The sequence below is a fragment of the Rutidosis leptorrhynchoides genome, chromosome 3, assembly GCF_046630445.1.
Source record: "Rutidosis leptorrhynchoides isolate AG116_Rl617_1_P2 chromosome 3, CSIRO_AGI_Rlap_v1, whole genome shotgun sequence".
NCBI classification, from domain to species: domain Eukaryota; kingdom Viridiplantae; phylum Streptophyta; class Magnoliopsida; order Asterales; family Asteraceae; genus Rutidosis; species Rutidosis leptorrhynchoides.
Genome location: NC_092335.1, coordinates 130,776,502 through 130,795,746, shown reverse-complemented (window position 1 = coordinate 130,795,746; position 19,245 = coordinate 130,776,502). Strand labels below are relative to the sequence as shown.

The window sequence follows — 19,245 nt, the reverse complement described above, 5'->3', positions numbered from 1 at the left end:
GTGAACCATATCGGGAGGTGCGGCCTGCATGAATTGACTTGCAAGATTTGCCTGCCCTTGAACATTTTGCCAAGGTTGACCCTGCGTCTGCGGATATGACCAAGGCTGCTGCGTTGGAAAAGAGGGATAACTTGAAGACGCGGAGTACACAGGTGGCTGTAAAGGAAGCGAAACCTGTGGCGCAGATATCTGCGAAACTTGAGGATACACACTTAAAAGCCCAACTGTATGCGCTGTGCTTTGTTGTTGCGCTGTTATTGGCGCCCAATGAGAGTTTGCGTCTGGAATGACACCAAATCCCCAGCTGTTAAGTAACGCCTGCGCATCCGCAGGGGTTAAGAATTGAGAAACTGGGCGCGGTGGTTGCCAAGGTTGCAGGGGTGTAAACGACGAGTTTTGCTGAATAGTCTGCGTCTGCAGAGGTATCGAAACAGTGGTACTGTAAATAGGTACCTGGCCGCAGCAAACTACATGTGGTCCCATGGTTTCGCCACCAGCGTTTATCGGGATAACCCTTGCATCCACCGATGAAAAATCCAACCGCGTGGTTGTGACCGGTGAGTTTGCTCTTGGCGGTGTAACCCCATCCGGATATGTCGGCTTAAACCGCTGAAAGGGTTCGCCGGATACAGGTGGGGGGTACATTGTGTACCCTGCTTGAGCAGCCGCCTCCGTAGTCAAAACTGGCGTTTGCTGACTACCAGACGGCGCGTGTTGAATTGCTGTTTGAGTATGCTCCGATGATTCCTCGGAAGTCATGATACTGTTAAAGAAAAAATTCAGAAATTTTGTAAATAACGAGTCATACAATTCAAAACCTTAAAAGAAAAAGCAATTAAACAGTCTTGAATTAATTCGACTCTCAATGAAAGCACCACTTGATCATGCATATTTTAACCGAGGGGTCTTAACATGCTTGCTCAACGTAAAGGAGGGGTTTAAGGATCTTAGAACGTGGCTCTCCGGTCCGGCTACCGTGAATAACCCTGGCCGGCATGATGATGTCGGCGGGGTGGCCAAGTGATTAAGTCCACCTTCGATGACGTCCGTCGATCAGAAGGCCCCAAGCAAGGTTGTAGGTACCAGTTAATAGAGAACTCACCTGTTAACCTTTAGAAGATGATAGAAGATGTAAGTTACGTAGGATGTGTGGTAGAAGATGGCTACGTAACGTGATGTGTTGCTAACGACGATTAGGGTTTGTATTTATAGGCAAACCCTAATTCTAGAACCGTCAGAGGATAGTGATAATCGTTTCCATAACCGTCTCCCCCGAATCACGGATATAATTATGGAAAAGATATTTGCTTGTTAGCTAAGCAAGCGCCGTAAAGGACCAGATACGGATCCGCATTGCCGCATGACGCATGAGAGCACCCCGCATGCGCACCATAGCGCATGCCCGTGTGTATGTTACATGCGCATGCGGGATGCGGTATCATTATCGTTTATTCGTTTGTAAATATGAACATGAATGTTCTGAATGCAACATAAATAGTTGGAGTGAAGCTACTATTAGGTATTTACATTTTACCTTATTTGGTTAAAACTTGTGTCATGATAATAAAGCTCGAGTTTAATAATATGATTGTGTATACCAACGAAGCATTGCTTCAATGGTACCGCGGTTACACTTGTGTACTCGCAGGGCTAGAGGTCTCGGGTTCGAGCCTCGTCACCCGCTCTAGGAATTGAAACATTATTCCTTGAAGGTGGCCCAAAGGGAAGGTTTTACCGACCCGCTCCGGGACTAAGATCCGGCCCGCCTGCCCCTCGGGATGGTTAAAGGGTCGGATCCTCAGAGTGTGGTTCGGGTTTCCTGCCCGAAAGCGCGTGTGTGTGTGCAAATGATGACTAGGCTTCGGTCCGGACTGATGCAAGCTTGCCTTTCAAAAAAAAAAATATGATTGTGTATTCTGTAGGGACACGTGCCACTTGGAATATATTTAACAATTGTAATGGAATCCGATCCTCGCATTCATGATCATGGTGATGGTAAGTTTCCTATGATCGCATTTTCTTAGTGATTTTATGGAAATGGAAGTTACCAATAGAAGTTAGAAACTTTAGATTCTTATGTTCATATTGCAGTTGTGAGTTCGCATTGAACATTTATGTTAATGTTAATGTTATGGCTGTGAAGGTAACATGGTGAAATATTAATTTTTTTTTTTTATAGAATTATGAATATGAATGTACCTTATTTGAAGTATTCAAAGCGATTTATTTTCTTTACAATGGCACAGTTTTAAATTAAAGTTTTGAAAGTGATTATCTAATTATTAAGGAGTTAGGAGTCATAGTAGGTTTATCGGTGTTGATTATTGTAGGGCAAAGTGTTGAATTAAAGTTATGAAAGTGATTACATATAGGACTGCAAAAGGACAAAATAACAGAAACTGTCAAATTTGATGCTCAAGAAGTAGTGCCAACAATCGACGTGCATGCACTTTCTCTTGATGAATTGAAAGAAAAAACTGATAATTTTGGATCAAAGGCATTGATCGGTGAATGTTCACACGGAAGAGTTTATTTTGCAAACTTAAATACTGGAGAAAGTGTCGCTGTGAAAAAGCTTGATATTTCTACCGATGCTGAATCAAACGACGTGTTCTTGGCTCAGGTAACTCAATGTTTCTGTAAGCTAAGGAAAGAAGTTCAACGAGTAGTTCTGTTTCATGTTTAACACAAACACTAATTGGACCCATTTATGTTTAATTAAATGGTTCAAAGTTGCCATCTTTTTACATCTATGTATAAAATAAAACACCAGTTTTCTTATTCAAGGTTTCAAGGATTCAACATTGAAGCATGACAATCTAGTTAAGCTGCATGGTTACTGTGTTGAAGAAAATACCCGTATCTTGGCTTATGAATATGCAACAAAGGGATCTCTTCATGACATGTTGCACGGTATAAAAACCTCTCTTTCCTTTTTTTTTTTTGTTTATAAGTAAATATATGTAGCCGGCCTTAAGTGTCTATAGATGTATATATACAGGCAAGAAGGGTGTGCACGGAGCACAACCGGGACCCGTGCTTGATTGGAAGCAACGAGTAAAGATTGCTCTTGATGTAGCAAAAGGACTGACTTATTTGCATAGGGTCTATCCATGGATAAATCATGGGGATATTAGGTCTAGCAAAGTGTTACTATATGAGGGTTTTGTTGGAAATATGTTCTCGGGTTGGTTACGGTTCAACCGTGGTTTGATCGTAGTACATATATTTCGAAGGTATGCCCATGACATTAAATAATATAAAGTCCATTTATCCTATTCGGTCACACACAAAGGCCAATCGTAAATTGTTTGATACACCTTCTAATCGGGAATTAATTTATTAATCAATTTTAATGGTTTAATAAATTAAATACAATTTTGAGATTAATTAATTTATAATTAATTAATAAGCATAAGCATGCTTCTTGGAAAGACAACGAAAAAAAAAAAAAAAATAAATTAGCATGCTTGTATTTTTTATTAAACCCGATACATGCAATCTCAAAAGTCCAACTCTCCATTCCATTCCTTTTAATTAAGGATTTTGACCAACAAAATAGAGGTCTCACTTGCAAGCTTTGTTCAGTGGTTAACAAAGGGAAAGGATAGTTTTTCCTTTTTTTTCATCTAGACTAAAACTAAAATAACAGACAACTATTACGAGTAAAAAGGGTTTGGAAAAACAAAAGGAGAGAAAGGGTTTTGGTGAATTAGAAGGTGCATATCAAAACAAGGTTGGAACTTTGGGTGTCAATCGTTTAGAGGAGCTCTCATTTGGGTTCTCTCCAAGCTAGGATTTTCAACAAAGGCTACAAAGGTTGTAATCTAATCTTATCCTTTTGTTAGTTTTAATTTCGTTTGCTAAAAGTTTTGTACATGGGTCCTTGGAGGAGTATGATTTTGTAAAATTTAAAATGCTTCCGCTCAATATGATTTTGGTATCATACTCCAACAAGTGGTATCCGAGCCATCTTGTACAAATTTTAGCAAACTTTTCTTATGATAATCGTTTTGATGAATGTGTATGCATGATACTTGGAGATGATTATGCATAATGAACATACAAAACTATTATCATGATTTGTGTTTTTATGTTTCCTAAATAGCATTTGAATCTTTGATTTTGGCAAAATGTTAAATGGTTATTTTTTTTTAAGTTTTTTTTCAGCTTGAACAGTCTGTCTTTCATGGACTGTTTCGAGGCCTTAAACTCCATATTTTCGTATGAGGCCAGTTGCATTTGAAAGCTAACTGAAAGAACTTAAATTTGAAAAAAAAATTCATCGAAAACGGATTAGAAATGAGTAAGATATGACCATTTAAAGTTGATGTATGAATCTGCCAAAATTAATTCCGAAAATTAAAAAATGTAACTTGCATGTTGACTATTAAAGATTCAATGTTTAGGAAAATAAAGTACATGAATTCTTTTCATGTCTTACATGAAATGAGAAAATTAAAATTATTAGTTTTAGACTTTATGCTTTGTTAAAGTAAATAAATCTCCAACATGTTTTGATACACTTAATATGTTTGTTTGGATGATTTTGGCATGAAAACCATACTTACAAAATATGAAGTGGGTTTGCATGCATACATAAGTTATGTAAACAAGGATTGATTATTTTGTGTGCCATTAAGTGTTGTTTAAATCAATCCTTATCGAAACATGTTTCATGAAAATGGATATTTGGCACTCCATTTGTTTTGTATGTGATTGTTGTATGAAATCGGTAGTATTTGCCTCAATAAGACCCTTGTGTGGATGTTTGGTTGTATGATTTAATTTATTATTTATTCGGATGAATGTAATAATTTATTAAACGGCTTGCATGTCGTGTTTATTATTTATTCGGGATGAATGTAATAATTTATTAAACGGCTTGCATGTCGTCTTTCTATTTATATTGTATTTGTAATAGTATAGGAAATAGAATAGTTTTTTTTTTATTTTGTAAGATAATGCAACCAAGAATGGAATCAAGAAGACGATGTTCACAAGGCGGCCCATCCGAGCATATAATGGAAATGGCGGTTTCAGTGGGAGCCAATTCTCACACAAGGTTATGTCCCTAGTTGACCATGTTTTTCCGTGTGTTGGCTCACCGGAAAAACGCATAGGACTCGAGGCATACTACCGATATTTGCGTGTCATGATTATTATTGTTTTATTATTTGTCTATGCCATGCTAGCTAGAAAATGTTTTAAAAACAAAAGGACAATAATCATATAAAATGGTTTGGTTAAAATTGGTTTAACAAACGAAACACGCAATACTAAATTAGCAAAATATTTAAAATGGTATAAACTACTTTTGCTAAAAGAAAACAAAAACCCGTTTTAAATGTAAACTTTACGCTATCCATGAGTAGTACACACATCCGAACCTTCTACCTGTTAGAGTTCGCGATACCCGAGAGTCTTGGGCCGGACTTTAATTGGGTGTTGGGAAGGGTGAGGTGAATTTCGCGATACCCGAGAGTCTTGGGCCGGATTTCACGTGTATCTATCACGGACGGTTTACAATCTGAAATCGTGGTTCGCGGCAAACCCGCCACGAGGAAGGATTTGCGTAGAAGGGATTAAACATGCCAAGTGAAATAATTGATTATCACTAAATCCCGCAGAACCTAAGAATTTCATAATGGATGAAATTGGTAATATAGTTACCTACCTAAATAGCTTATGATTGGCGATCCGCGGCAAACCCGTCGTTACCATAAGTGAAATATGGATCTTAGCCTTGTTAATTATAATTGTTAAAATTTTGAACACACTTGGGTAATTATTTTAACAAGGATTAAACATATCAAACTAACTAATACAACTTACTTTAAAAATATGACAGATGTCTGCAACAAACACAAATCCTACTCCGTCATCAATCACTAATTTCTGCCTTAAAGGGCTCCTCGAAAAGGACAAGCTTACGGGCTTGAACTACATGGACTGGCTTCGCAACCTAAGAATTGCTCTTAGGATGGAAGGAAAGATCAGGGCGATTGAGGAACCCTTACCGGCAGAACCCGGATCGAGAGCTACTCAAGCGGCTAGGGACGAGTTTGAAAAACGTCGTTCTGAGTCTAATGAAGTAGCATGCTTGATGTTGGCGACCATGTCTCCAGAGCTCCAAAAGGGCATGGAGAGCTTAGGGTCATATGACATGCTTAACCAACTCAAGGACATGTTCCAACAACAAGCAAAGCAAGAAAGGTTTGACACCGTGAAAGCTCTCGTATCTTGCAAAATGGCAACGGGAAGTAGCGTTAGTGTCCATGTACTACAAATGAAAGGGTACATAGACCGGCTGGAGCGCCTTGGTTTTTCCATAAGTCAGGAGCTTGCAACGGATTTTATCCTGAACTCGCTGACTAGTGCATATGAAGGATTCATTATGAACTATAATATGAACAATATGGAGAAAACAATCATGGAGCTCCATGGCATGTTGAAAACCGCTGAGGCTAACATGGCCAAAGCTAAACCCGCAACTACCGTCCTAGCCATTCGTGAAGGTGGGATCAAGAAGAAGAAAAACAAAACAAAGGGCAAGAACAAGGGCAAGGGTAAGGTTGGCACATCCAACTTCAAACCTAAACCTAAGGGCATTGCTAACTCTTCTACTTCAAAGATCCCGCAAACCAAGTCTCCTGAAGAAGCAATATGCTTCCATTGTGGGGATAAAGGACATTGGAGGCGCAATTGTACCAAGTACTTGAAGGAACTTAATGAACTACGGGCTAAGGGAGTTGCCCTACCTTCAGGTTTGTTCATGATTGAACTAAACAATACTTCTATTTCTAATTCCTGGGTATTGGACACAGGATGTGGTACTCACATTTGTACTAATGTGCAGGGACTCACAAGAAGTAGGAAGCTGAAGACCGGAGAGCTTAATCTAATCATGGGGAATAAGAATGTTGCCTCTGTTGACATGATTGGAGAATACAAGCTTTCTTTTGATTCTGGTTTATGTATTGTTTTATCTAATGTTTGCTACTGTGCCGAAATGGCAAGAAACATTATATCTTTTGATGCTTTATTTAATGATGGTTTTAATTTTAGTTTTGATAATGGATCAATACTTGTTCACAAAAATGGGATGTTTTATTTCAAGGCTAGTCCTTGTAAAGGCATCTTGGAAACCACAGCAAAGCTAAATGATAGTTCAATCTACAATGTTGATTCATCCAAAGATGTTTTGGATAAAACGTATCTATGGCATTGTCGTTTAGGCCATATAAACAAGAAACGCATAGCAAAACTCCAGTCAGATGGAATTTTAGAATCATTTGATGTTACATCATATGACGAATGTGAATCTTGCTTGTTAGGAAAAATGACAAAGGCACCTTTCACAGGAAACTGTGAACGGGGTAAGGATCTGTTGGAGTTGGTACACACTGATGTGTGCGGTCCGTTCAGATCACCTACTAGACACCAGGAACGATACTTCGTTACATTTACTGATGACTTCAGTAGATATGGTTATGTTTATTTAATTAAACAAAAGTCTGAAACTTTGGGAGTGTTCAAGGCATACCAAAACGAAGTAGAAAATCAACTGAACAAAAGAATTAAGATTCTCCGATCTGATAGAGGTGGTGAATATCTTAATGATGAATTTCGTGATCATCTACGGGGTTGTGGGATAATCTCACAATTAGCTCCTCCTAGAACACCACAGCATAATGGTGTGGCTGAAAGGAGGAATCGAACATTACTTGATATGGTTCGATCCATGATGAGTCGCACAATGCTTCCAATCAGTTTTTGGGGTTACGCCCTACAAACTGCCGCAAGGATCCTTAACCTCATCCCAACCAAGAAAGTTTCCAAAACACCTTATGAGATATGGCATGGCAAAACCGTGTCTCTCTCGTATCTTAGAATCTGGGGATGTGAGGCTTACGTTCGTCGTGAAGCTCAAGATAAACTTGAACCCAGATCTGAAAAGTGTTTATTTGTTGGATACCCAACTGATTCTTTTGGATATTTGTTTTACAACCCTACCGAGAACAAAGTCTTTGTGTCTCGAAAGGGAGTCTTCCTTGAAAAGGATCTCATATCAAAAGGAACCAGTGGGAGCAAAATTGACCTTGAAGAAATTCAAGAATCAACCGACATAGAAACCGATATTGGGACTGATTCTCTACAAGAGGTCGACGAGCCTGCAGTTGAGAAAGAAACTGACCTACAGCCACCGCCCATACGTAGATCTGATAGAGTGCGTCAAACACCAAAGAAATATAGTTTACAAATATCTGAGGGTGATGACGAAAATATAGATTCTGATGAACCTATTACCTATCAGGAAGCAATGACAGGCCCCGAGTCTGCTAAATGGAAGGAGGCTATGGACAATGAGATTCAATCCATGCATGATAATCAAGTCTGGACCTTGATTGATCATACACCAGGAATTAAAACCATTGGGTGTAAATGGGTCTTCAAGAAGAAGACCGACATGGATGGAAATGTACACACATTCAAAGCCAGACTGGTGGCTAAGGGTTACACGCAACAACATGTTGTAGTCTACGATGAAACCTTTTCACCAGTGGCTATGCTGAAATCCATTAGAATACTTCTTGCCATAGCTGCATTTTATGACTACGAAATATGGCAAATGGATGTAAAAACAGCTTTCCTTCATGGTAAGCTAACAGAGGATGTGTTTATGACACAGCCTGAGGGTTTTGTACATCCTAAGTATCCTAAAAGTGTGTGCAAGCTTCAAAAGTCCATTTATGGACTTAAACAAGCTTCTCGTAGCTGGAATCTTTGCTTTAATGAGAAAATCAAAGAATTTGGTTTTATCAGAAGCGAAGATGAGCCATGTGTCTATGTTAGGTCTAGTGGGAGTGTTGTAGTCTTCCTTGTACTATATGTCGATGACATATTACTCATGGGAAACGATATCCCGACATTGAAAGATGTCAAAGCTTGGCTAGGGAAATGTTTCTCCATGAAAGATTTGGAAGATGCATCATATATTTTGGGAATTAAAATCTATCGAGATAGATCGAGGAGATTGATTGGGCTAAGCCAAAGTGCATATGTAGATAAGATACTGAAGAAATTCGGTATGCACAACTCCAAGAAAGGGTGTGTTCCTATGAACCCTGGAATGATATTGAGCAAGTCTCAATGTCCTAATTCTGACTTGGAGTCAGCTACGATGAGTCGGACTCCATATGCTTCAGCTATAGGGTCGATCATGTATGCCATGATATGCACTAGGCCTGACGTATCGTATGCACTAAGCATGACTAGTCGTTATCAGGCCAACCCTGGTGAAGCTCATTGGATAGCAGTCAAGAACATTCTAAAGTATCTTAGGAGAACTAAAGAGATGTTCTTGGTCTATGGTGGAAATGACGAGCTGAGCGTCAAAGGATACTCTGATGCTAGTTTCCAATCAGATAGAGATGATTGCTCTTCACAATCAGGATTTGTATTTATGTTGAACGGTGGAGCCGTCACTTGGAGAAGCTCCAAGCAAAGTACTATTGCTGATTCTACGACAGAAGCCGAGTATATAGCGGTAAATGAAGCTGCTAAAGAGGCCATGTGGATAAAGAAATTCATCGGGGATCTAGGTGTGGTTCCTACAATCCATGATCCTGTTGAGATTTTCTGCGACAATGTGAGTGCGGTTGTCTTGGCTCAAGAACCGAGGTCACAAAAGCGAACACGGCACATACTCAGAAAGTACCATTACATCCGTCAACTTGTAGCAGATAATGATATATTGTTAAGTAGAGTAGACACGACTAAGAACTTGGCTGATCCTTTCACCAAGCCTTTGCCACAGACTAAGCATGATGCTCATAGCATGTCTATTGGCATTAGTGTCATTGATGATAAAGTTTGATTGTATTTATAATGTTAAGTTTGAAACTTTAAACATTCGGCAATAATATATAATGCAATTGATCTGATGATTAATATATTGAGATTATATTATACGCACGATGCGATCATTTCATTGAATATTGTCATGTTTCGTTTTGCATGTTTTAACTTCCAATGAATATTATTTCATAGACTTCCACAGTCGGTCATTCTCTAAGGAAGAGAGAATTGAATTAAGGCTGCTATGAAGTGTAGTAATATAGGCTTATATGAAACTACATTCATGAGGAACTTGATAGTTGATTCAAGGTTCTGGAATGACCACACTTAGACGCTACTTCATGGTTTTTAAGTCACAAGTAAGCTCTAAGATGGCAACATCATTTATCCTAGAGTGGATATGTATGAGGAATCCTGACACAAACTATATTCTACTTTGACCTGTATTTAACGCTGTGCGTAAATGCCAGTCATAAGGGTGCAGATCAGGTATAATATGGGATGTGGTGGATGTCTATACAGTTGAAGCAATTTGTTCCTTCTTCTCTAAGCAAGTTGAAGCGATATCTCTGGGCCCCTCGTTTATTTGTGCTGAATTAAATGCATGGCCATGCTACGACTGAATTAATGCAATTGCAGTCTATTTGATCACCACAAATCTCAATCGGGAAACATAATCTTGAACGATGATGATTGACACTTAACCATGTCACACGTTCATAAAGATATTTAGAACAAAAGGATGATTGATATAAATCAAAATATAGGAGTGTAATTTAATTGACTAGTTGTTACACATGGTGTGTCTTTTAAGACTAACCAATATTATTAATGTCAGTGCAAGTGGGAGTCTGTTGGAAATATGTTCTCGGGTTGGTTACGGTTCAACCGTGGTTTGATCGTGGTACATATATTCCGAAGGTATGCCCATGACATTAAATAATATAAAGTCCATTTATCCTATTCGGTCACACACAAAGGCCAATCGTAAATTGTTTGATACACCTTCTAATCGGGAATTAATTTATTAATCAATTTTAATGGTTTAATAAATTAAATACAATTTTGAGATTAATTAATTTATAATTAATTAATAAGCATAAGCATGCTTCTTGGAAAGACAACGAAAAAAAAAAAAAAAAATAAATTAGCATGCTTGTATTTTTTATTAAACCCGATACATGCAATCTCAAAAGTCCAACTCTCCATTCCATTCCTTTTAATTAAGGATTTTGACCAACAAAATAGAGGTCTCACTTGCAAGCTTTGTTCAGTGGTTAACAAAGGGAAAGGATAGTTTTTCCTTTTTTTTCATCTAGACTAAAACTAAAATAACAGACAACTATTACGAGTAAAAAGGGTTTGGAAAAACAAAAGGAGAGAAAGGGTTTTGGTGAATTAGAAGGTGCATATCAAAACAAGGTTGGAACTTTGGGTGTCAATCGTTTAGAGGAGCTCTCATTTGGGTTCTCTCCAAGCTAGGATTTTCAACAAAGGCTACAAAGGTTGTAATCTAATCTTATCCTTTTGTTAGTTTTAATTTCGTTTGCTAAAAGTTTTGTACATGGGTCCTTGGAGGAGTATGATTTTGTAAAATTTAAAATGCTTCCGCTCAATATGATTTTGGTATCATACTCCAACAAGTTTAAGTGCTAAGATTGCAGACTTTAACTTCTCAAACCGAGCACCAGATTTAACAGCTCATTTGCATTCCACTTCTGTTTCGAGAAAGTCTGTCTATCATGCACCAGAGTAATGTTGTCAATCCCTTTAGCCTCTCTAGATAAGCTCTTCTAAACCTTTTTACTCAAAATAACATCCAACTACAATTTTAACAAATTATCACGAATTTAAGGGTGTTTACTAAATGTAAGTTTTCCTTATCCATATTTTTAGAGAAAAATATGTATATTCATATAATAATAATGATAATGATGATAATTTGGCCGTTAATAGATGATAATGATATTAAAAATACATGTGTTTTATTTATTGTTTCAAATGCTTATTTATTAAAAGGAACTTTTCATTCAACAATATGTTTTGAATTTAACCTTTGTGTAGGTTTGCAAAGACTGGAAAGCCAAGAGAAGAAAGTGATGTGTATAGCTTTGGGGTTGTTTTGCTAGAAATTTTAACGGGCCGAAAACCTGATGATGACACTATGCCACAAGGACAACCCAGTCTTGTCACTTAGGTTAGTCCATTTATCTATTTGGTGGGGGATGTATGAGTTTGTGACCCAACCAACCTTCTCATTTTGTCAACGATGTATGAGATCATATCTAAACTTTTTATGTATGTTTCCACATATAGGTTACACAAATGCAAAGGGAAGGGAAGGTTGAACACTGTGTTGACCCAAGGCTCAAGGGCAAGTTTCCTCTCAAAGTCGTTACAAAGGTTTATATCTTTCTAAAAAAACATAATAATATACTTAAGAAAGACACTTACGCGTAAATTCTTGTCGAGAGTTTTGATGACGATTAGAACATATATAAAAGTAACAATATTAATTAATAATGAGATAAATAAAGGTCATTAATTAACTACCTAACTAACCTAAAACATATGTTTATGTAGATCGCGAACATGGCAGCTCTATGTGTGGGGGATGTACCTGAGTTCAGGCTTTCAATGAGAGTTGTTGTGATGGCTCTTCAAAATATTTTGCCGGCTCCCGCTTGGACCTCCTTTACTTCGATGTTTCAAAAGCCAGTGCCTCTTTGGATGGTCATAATTCTAGTCCCAACGGTCGCATATATGTACGAGACTTGGAGAAAAAGCCAGGTAGGATAATGAGCCTCATATTTTGATTTGAGGAGCCAAATGTAGTGATATTATCTTTGCATTTGTAATATTTGGTTTGAGAACATCTACGTGATCTTGTATTCGGATTGACATTACATCTCTTTGGTTTGTCAAGATTTGTTTAAATAATCGAAACATGGTTTTTATGTTGATATTACTGCAATATTCGTGAGACTATTATGAGAAAACTATTTACATGACTACTTCTCATTCATACCTAACATACCTTCTTTTTGCGGGATTGACTACTGTTGTTGTTGCAGCATGTGCCGTTGCCATTGTTTAAGAGATTAAACATGCTTATGTCATAATTAATTTATAAAATATTTGTATTAAACTATTGAAAAGTAATAAAATTATATACATTAATATTTAAATATAAACATTGTGTGAAATTTGTTTTTTTGTTGAAAATACAGAAATTTAGTTAAAATAGATGAGAAGTTCAAGCTAAGTTACAAGTGATGCAGACCTACGATTTGTCTGAATAGATCCAAACATTTACTTGAATAAACATCCCGATTACATCTCATACATTGCACGGTTACAAATCTATTGAAAAACTAACTCGTGAACCTACAATTGGGACATCCCTAAGGAACATCTACTAAAATCGACACCAAAACGTCAGAGAAATGGACACATCCAAATGTCCACAACCACCACAAACTGTTTGCAAATATAAACAAGGAATCACCCTAACTACAATTGATAATCCATGAAGTCTTATCACAGAGCCGTCAAAATCCGTCAGTAACCAACTCAGTGACTGGACCCGACCAAAGCACCGCCAAGGATGAAAACTAACTGATGGATACCCAATTAAAAATCATCATTGAGACTCTTGAGCGGCAAATAGATGTATAATCACAACACCACAAAATCAGAATTGGATAATGTTATGACAATTTGCCTAGCGCACCCACACCAGCGGAAGCGAGGATATAATTTGTTTGAGACAAACTTGCGAGAAATAATAGAAAACAAATAAAGTAACTAATAACACGACGATTTAACGTGGTTCGGCAAACCCTGTCTACGTCTACCCCAAGAGTCTCCTTTATTCTTATAATATAAAAAGAACCAGGTACAAGAAAAAGTACACTATGAGTTAAACTCAAACCCAAGCCCCTTAGATTTTAGTATAAAATCTAAGTTTCTCATACACTCTTTTACACTCCTTACAAGAATAAAACTCTCAACCTCACAAATACACACTCTCCGTTGATATTATCGATCAACTGTGTTTTTCTTTTGTGATCTTATTTTTGTGGATTTGATCCCTCTCTAGATGCTCATCACCTTCTGCATGGTCATCTATTTATAATGCCTCTTACACATGTATTAGGTACATGTGAACAAAATACCAAACAACGTGGCACAACTTTGACTTTCTAATTTACACGTTTATAATTTATACGCATTACCAAAACACTTCAACTATTTGGCCAAGAAAGTCTTCAATACTATTACTCAATAGTATCCATGTGTTCATTTAATAATAGACCAACTTGTAAATGTGAGCCATCAAATTTGAACAACCGTTCAACAATCTCCACCTTGACGAACATTTATCATCTTCGTCTCCGAAAATACTATCACCCAGTACTTCCACCATTGACCTCCTTACCACCACTACACACACCTTGAATCACCTTGGTCCTGAACCTCGATTCAAATAAAACCGGCCAATAACCATGTGCAGCTGACCCCGTCAACTTACATAGTTGACACCAGAGAGGAGTCTCGAATCACCTCTTCCACCACAGTCCTTCTCACCATCGTCTACCTTTGTCAAACATGTCCCAACATGTTCCCGACCTGTTTCCCGCGTGCACGCTTTCTAAACCTTCGAGACACGAGTACATCTTTTACTCGCCACCAGACGATATAAACCCACATACTTCTCTCCCGTCATCAGGACCTCATCTTGAGCAGAAGTAGAACTTTTGGAGACTGTGAGAACATCTCCCACCGGTACATTAACTGCTACCGCAGCCGATGAACCCCCAGATTTATCTTCACCATTCCTTCAGAGTGGACAATACTTTCTGTAGTGACCCCACTCATGACATTTGAAGCACTGGATACCCTTCACGCCATCTTCTGGTCTAGACCTACTGTTATCGCTAGATCTCTTCTCGGCAAACCTTCCCCTTCCATGACCAACCATAGCAAACCCATGCTCAAAACGGTCATCGGATCTTCGTCTCTTATCTTCTGATAAGATTGCTGGTACTACATCCTCTATCTTTACAGTAAGCTCACTATAAAGAACAGTAGTTACCACAATATCATACGAACTGGGAAGAGAGGCAAGAAGAATAAGGGTCTTATCTTCTTCCTCAACATAAACCTCAACTTTTGCAAGTTGATCAACCAGACCATTAAACACATTTAAGTGTTCAAAAAATATTCCAATCGTCATCTGCCATCTGAAAAGGCTCCACCTTAAATTGCATACCGCCGTTTCTCACCATCTTCAAACCAAAAAATATCCGATAAACCTGGATACGCTCTGATACCACTTGTTATGACAATTTGCCTAGCGCACCCACACCAGCGGAAGCGAGGATATAATTTGTTTGAGACAAACTTGCGAGAAATAATAGAAAGCAAATAAAGTAACTGATAACACGACGATTTAACGTGGTTCGGCAAACCCTGCCTACGTCCACCCCAAGAGTCTCCTTTATTCTTATAATATAAAAAGAACCCGGTACAAGAAAAAGTACACTATGAGTTAAACCCAAACCCAAGCCCCTTAGATTTTAGTATAAAATCTAAGTTTCTCATACACTCTTTTACACTCCTTACAAGAATAAAACTCTCAACCTCACAAATACACACTCTCCGTTGATATTATCGATCAACTGTGTTTTTCTTTTGTGATCTTATTTTTGTGGATTTGATCCCTCTGGATTTGATCCCTCTCTGGATGGTCATCACCTTCTGCATGGTCATCTATTTATAATGCCTCTTACACATGTATTAGGTACACGTGAACAAAATACCAAACAACATAGCACAACTTTGACTTTCTAATTTACACGTTTATAGTTTATATGCATTACCAAAACACTTCAACTATTTGGCCAAGAAAGTCTTCAATACTATTACTCAATAGTATCCATGTGTTCATTTAATAATAGACCAACTTGTAAATGTGAGCCATCAAATTTGAACAACCGTTCAACAGATAAGAGATAGCGTCCAGGAGGAAGCAACGGCACAAGGCGAAACACAATGGAGGGAAATCTAATAGCGTCAAGAAGGAAGAGCGAAGGCACATGGGAAATATACATTTTCATAGCAGCCTATACAATGAATATAACCATTAGATCGGTAACTTTGACGGTAAAAAAGTACACAAATTGAGATAGTTTTGTTTAGTTGGATTTTTAAATCGTTATATGTTTAACCATAATAATGAAAAACATACATACCGACTGAAGCTACAACTGAACCTCATTAGACCTTTTAGCACCGATTATTTAGTAGAAAAGCTATGGATGACATTGAAATAGAAAAAAAAATATATATATATATTATATCAAGGGTGAACACATTGGATCTGACTTGTGTTATACAATTGAACACACTAATCATTGCATTACAACCAGTGACGATTCTAGGATGAAAATCTAATGGGGTCCCAAAAAACTTATTCGATAACTTACTTGCACAAATATTGAATGTCTCGGATCAAATCGGGTCGGGTGAAATTGGGTTGGGTCGGGATATTGGATAGTACTCACAAAAGGTTGTTCATATTTTTTTACTCGTACTATTGTCATTACAACAACCACCATACAAAATGATATCATTTATACAAAAAGGGAATTGATATTTCCACAAATATTAACCCCTATTCAAAAATATCATATATATATAATACAATCAACTCTAAAAGTAAGTTTTTACTTTTGTCTACGTGATTTCATACGATAAAATTCATCCGTAATTGCATCATTGCTAATATAATCTAACACATATTTCTCAATATATGCAAGTAGATAATCATTCACAAATCGAAGTATCTTAACATGTTAATAATAGTTGTCAATTTCAAAACCAAAAGGCGATTTTATTGATACATCAGTACCAAAAATTTACAGTACGAAAAGACAATTTTATTAATTACATTAGTACCAAAAAAGATCAATTATCTAAGAAACGTAATTACAAACATATATACATGATACACCAGTAAAGTTAACATATATATACATGATACATTAGTACTAAAAAATTGCAATTATAAACATATATACTTAAATGAAAGATCAGTACTAAAAAGTTACAATTATAAACATAAGTAAACATATATACTTAAATGAAAATCAATCATTTGAGAAACTAATTATAAACATGTTTACATGATACATCATTAGTAAAAAAGCTCAACTAAGTTACTTTTTTAGAAAGACAATTTTATTTATATTAATTAGTAATATATATATATATATAGACACACACACACACACACACACACACACACATACATCCATACAAAAGGAGTAGTGCAACCTTATGAATGTACATATACTTACATTATAATGGATGACTCAGATGAAGAGGGAAGGACACGAAATTAGGAATGACGGAATGAAATCACATATGATCATCGATGATCGCTAGATACAAAGGAAATAGGAAATTGGATAACAACAACAACAACAACAACAAAACACAATCCCATAAAAGTGAGGTATGAAGGAGGTAAGATGTAGACAATTCTTCTCCTATCCTAGAATAAAGACAAGTCATTTTTCTACCTAGAGTGAAACACCCCAAGAGTATTAAAAGTCGTCCCTCTCAATGTTCTATGGATAGAGAGATTGCTTCCAAAAGAACTTCCAGTCCATAATTAGGAAAACTTTAAAATAATAAAATAAAATTAAAATTGAGACGTCATGAAAATAGTAGAATTAAATTTCCATTGATTTTAAAACCTGTCTGAAATTAAATTTAGGCTCTAAGCTGAAATGTCTCGTTCATATTGATTATAAACGTTCCATATTAATTGATTTCGTAGCGAGGTTTTGACCTCTATATGAGACGTTTTTCAAAGACTGCATTCATTTTTAAGACAACCATAACCTTTATTTTATCGATAAAGGTTTAAAAAGCATTACGTAGATTATCAAGTAATGATAATCTAAAATATACCGTTTACACACGACCATTACATAATGGTTTACAATAAGAATATATTACATCAAAAATAAGTTTCTTAAATGCAGTTTTTACATAATATCATACAAGCATGGACTCCAAATCTTGTCCTTATTTTAGTATGCAACAGCGGAAGTTCTTAATAATCACCTGAGAATAAACATGCTTAAAACGTCAACAAAAATGTTGGTGAGTTATAGGTTTAACCTATATATTATCAAATCATAATAATAGACCACAAGATTTCATATTTCAATATACATCTCATACATAGAGATAAAATTCATTCATATGGTGAACACCTGGTAACCGACATTAACAAGATGCATATAAGAATATCCCCTATCAATCCGGGAAATCCTTCGGACATGATAAAAACGAATTCGAAGTACTAAAGCATCTGGTACTTTGGATGGAGTTCGTTAGGTCCAATAGATCTTTCTTTAGGATTCGCGTCAATTAGTAGATCGGTTTACTAATTCTTAGGTTACCAAGCAAAAGGGACATATTCGGCTTCGATCATTCACCCATATAATGTAGTTTCAATTACCTGTGTCTATTTCGTAAAACATTTACAAAACTGCATGTATTCTCATCCCAAAATATTAGATTTTAAAAGTGGGACTATAACTCACTTTCACATATTTTTACTTCGTCGGGAAGTAAGACTTGGCCACTGGTCGATTCACGAACCTATAACAAATATGTATATATATATCAAAGTATGTTAAAAATATATTTACAACATTTTTAATACATTTTAATGTTAAAGTTTATTAAATCAACTGTCCTCGTTAGTAACCTACAACTAGTCGTCCAAAGTTAGATGTACAGAAATAAATCGATATATTATCTTGAAGCAATCCACGACCCAGTGTATACACATCTCAGGCTAGATCACAACTCAAAGCATATATATTTTTGGAATCAACCTCAACCCTGTATAGCTAACTCCAACATTACTGCATATAGAGTGTCTATGGTTGTTCCAAATAATATATATACATGGGTCGATATGATATGTCAAAACATTTGCATACGTGTCTATGGTATCCCAAGATTACATAATATATTAGAATACATGTATAATACCATATAAGTTAGCTAGGATATGATTAATATAAATTTGTTACCAATTTTCACGTAGCTACAACAAGCAAAAATATCCAATCTTGTTTTACCCATAACTTCTTCGTTTTAAATCCGTTTTGAGTGTTTCAAGTTGCTATGGTTTCATATTGAACTTAAGTTTACGAATCTAAATAGAAAAAGTATAAGTTTATAGTTAGAAATACAGGTTACAAGTCATTTTTGTAAAGGTAGTTATTTCAGTCGAAAGAACGACGTCTAGATGACCATTTTGGAAAACATACTTCCACTTTGAGTTTAACCATG

At 36.5% G+C, this 19,245-nt stretch overlaps 1 protein-coding gene and 1 long non-coding RNA gene across 2 annotated transcripts; both read left to right on the top strand.

Annotated features, from left to right (window-relative positions):
- Positions 1–5,112: 5,112 nt before the first annotated feature.
- On the top strand, positions 5,113–8,000 carry LOC139902224 (uncharacterized). Its single transcript, XM_071884871.1, has 2 exons — positions 5,113–6,767; positions 6,860–8,000. The coding sequence occupies exons 1-2, from the start codon at positions 5,852–5,854 to the stop codon at positions 6,874–6,876; spliced, it is 933 nt and encodes a 310-aa protein (XP_071740972.1). The 5' UTR covers positions 5,113–5,851; the 3' UTR covers positions 6,877–8,000.
- A 3,504-nt stretch (positions 8,001–11,504) lies between these two features.
- Positions 11,505–12,806, top strand: LOC139902225 (uncharacterized). Its single transcript, XR_011777656.1, has 4 exons — positions 11,505–11,613; positions 11,926–12,058; positions 12,178–12,264; positions 12,445–12,806. It is a non-coding gene; the product is annotated as an uncharacterized lncRNA (long non-coding RNA).
- Positions 12,807–19,245: the final 6,439 nt, after the last annotated feature.

Coding starts and splice junctions, on each gene's coding strand:
- LOC139902224 (XM_071884871.1), top strand. CDS start 5,852: ATGTCTGCAACAAACACAAATCCTACTCCGTCATCAATCACTAATTTC.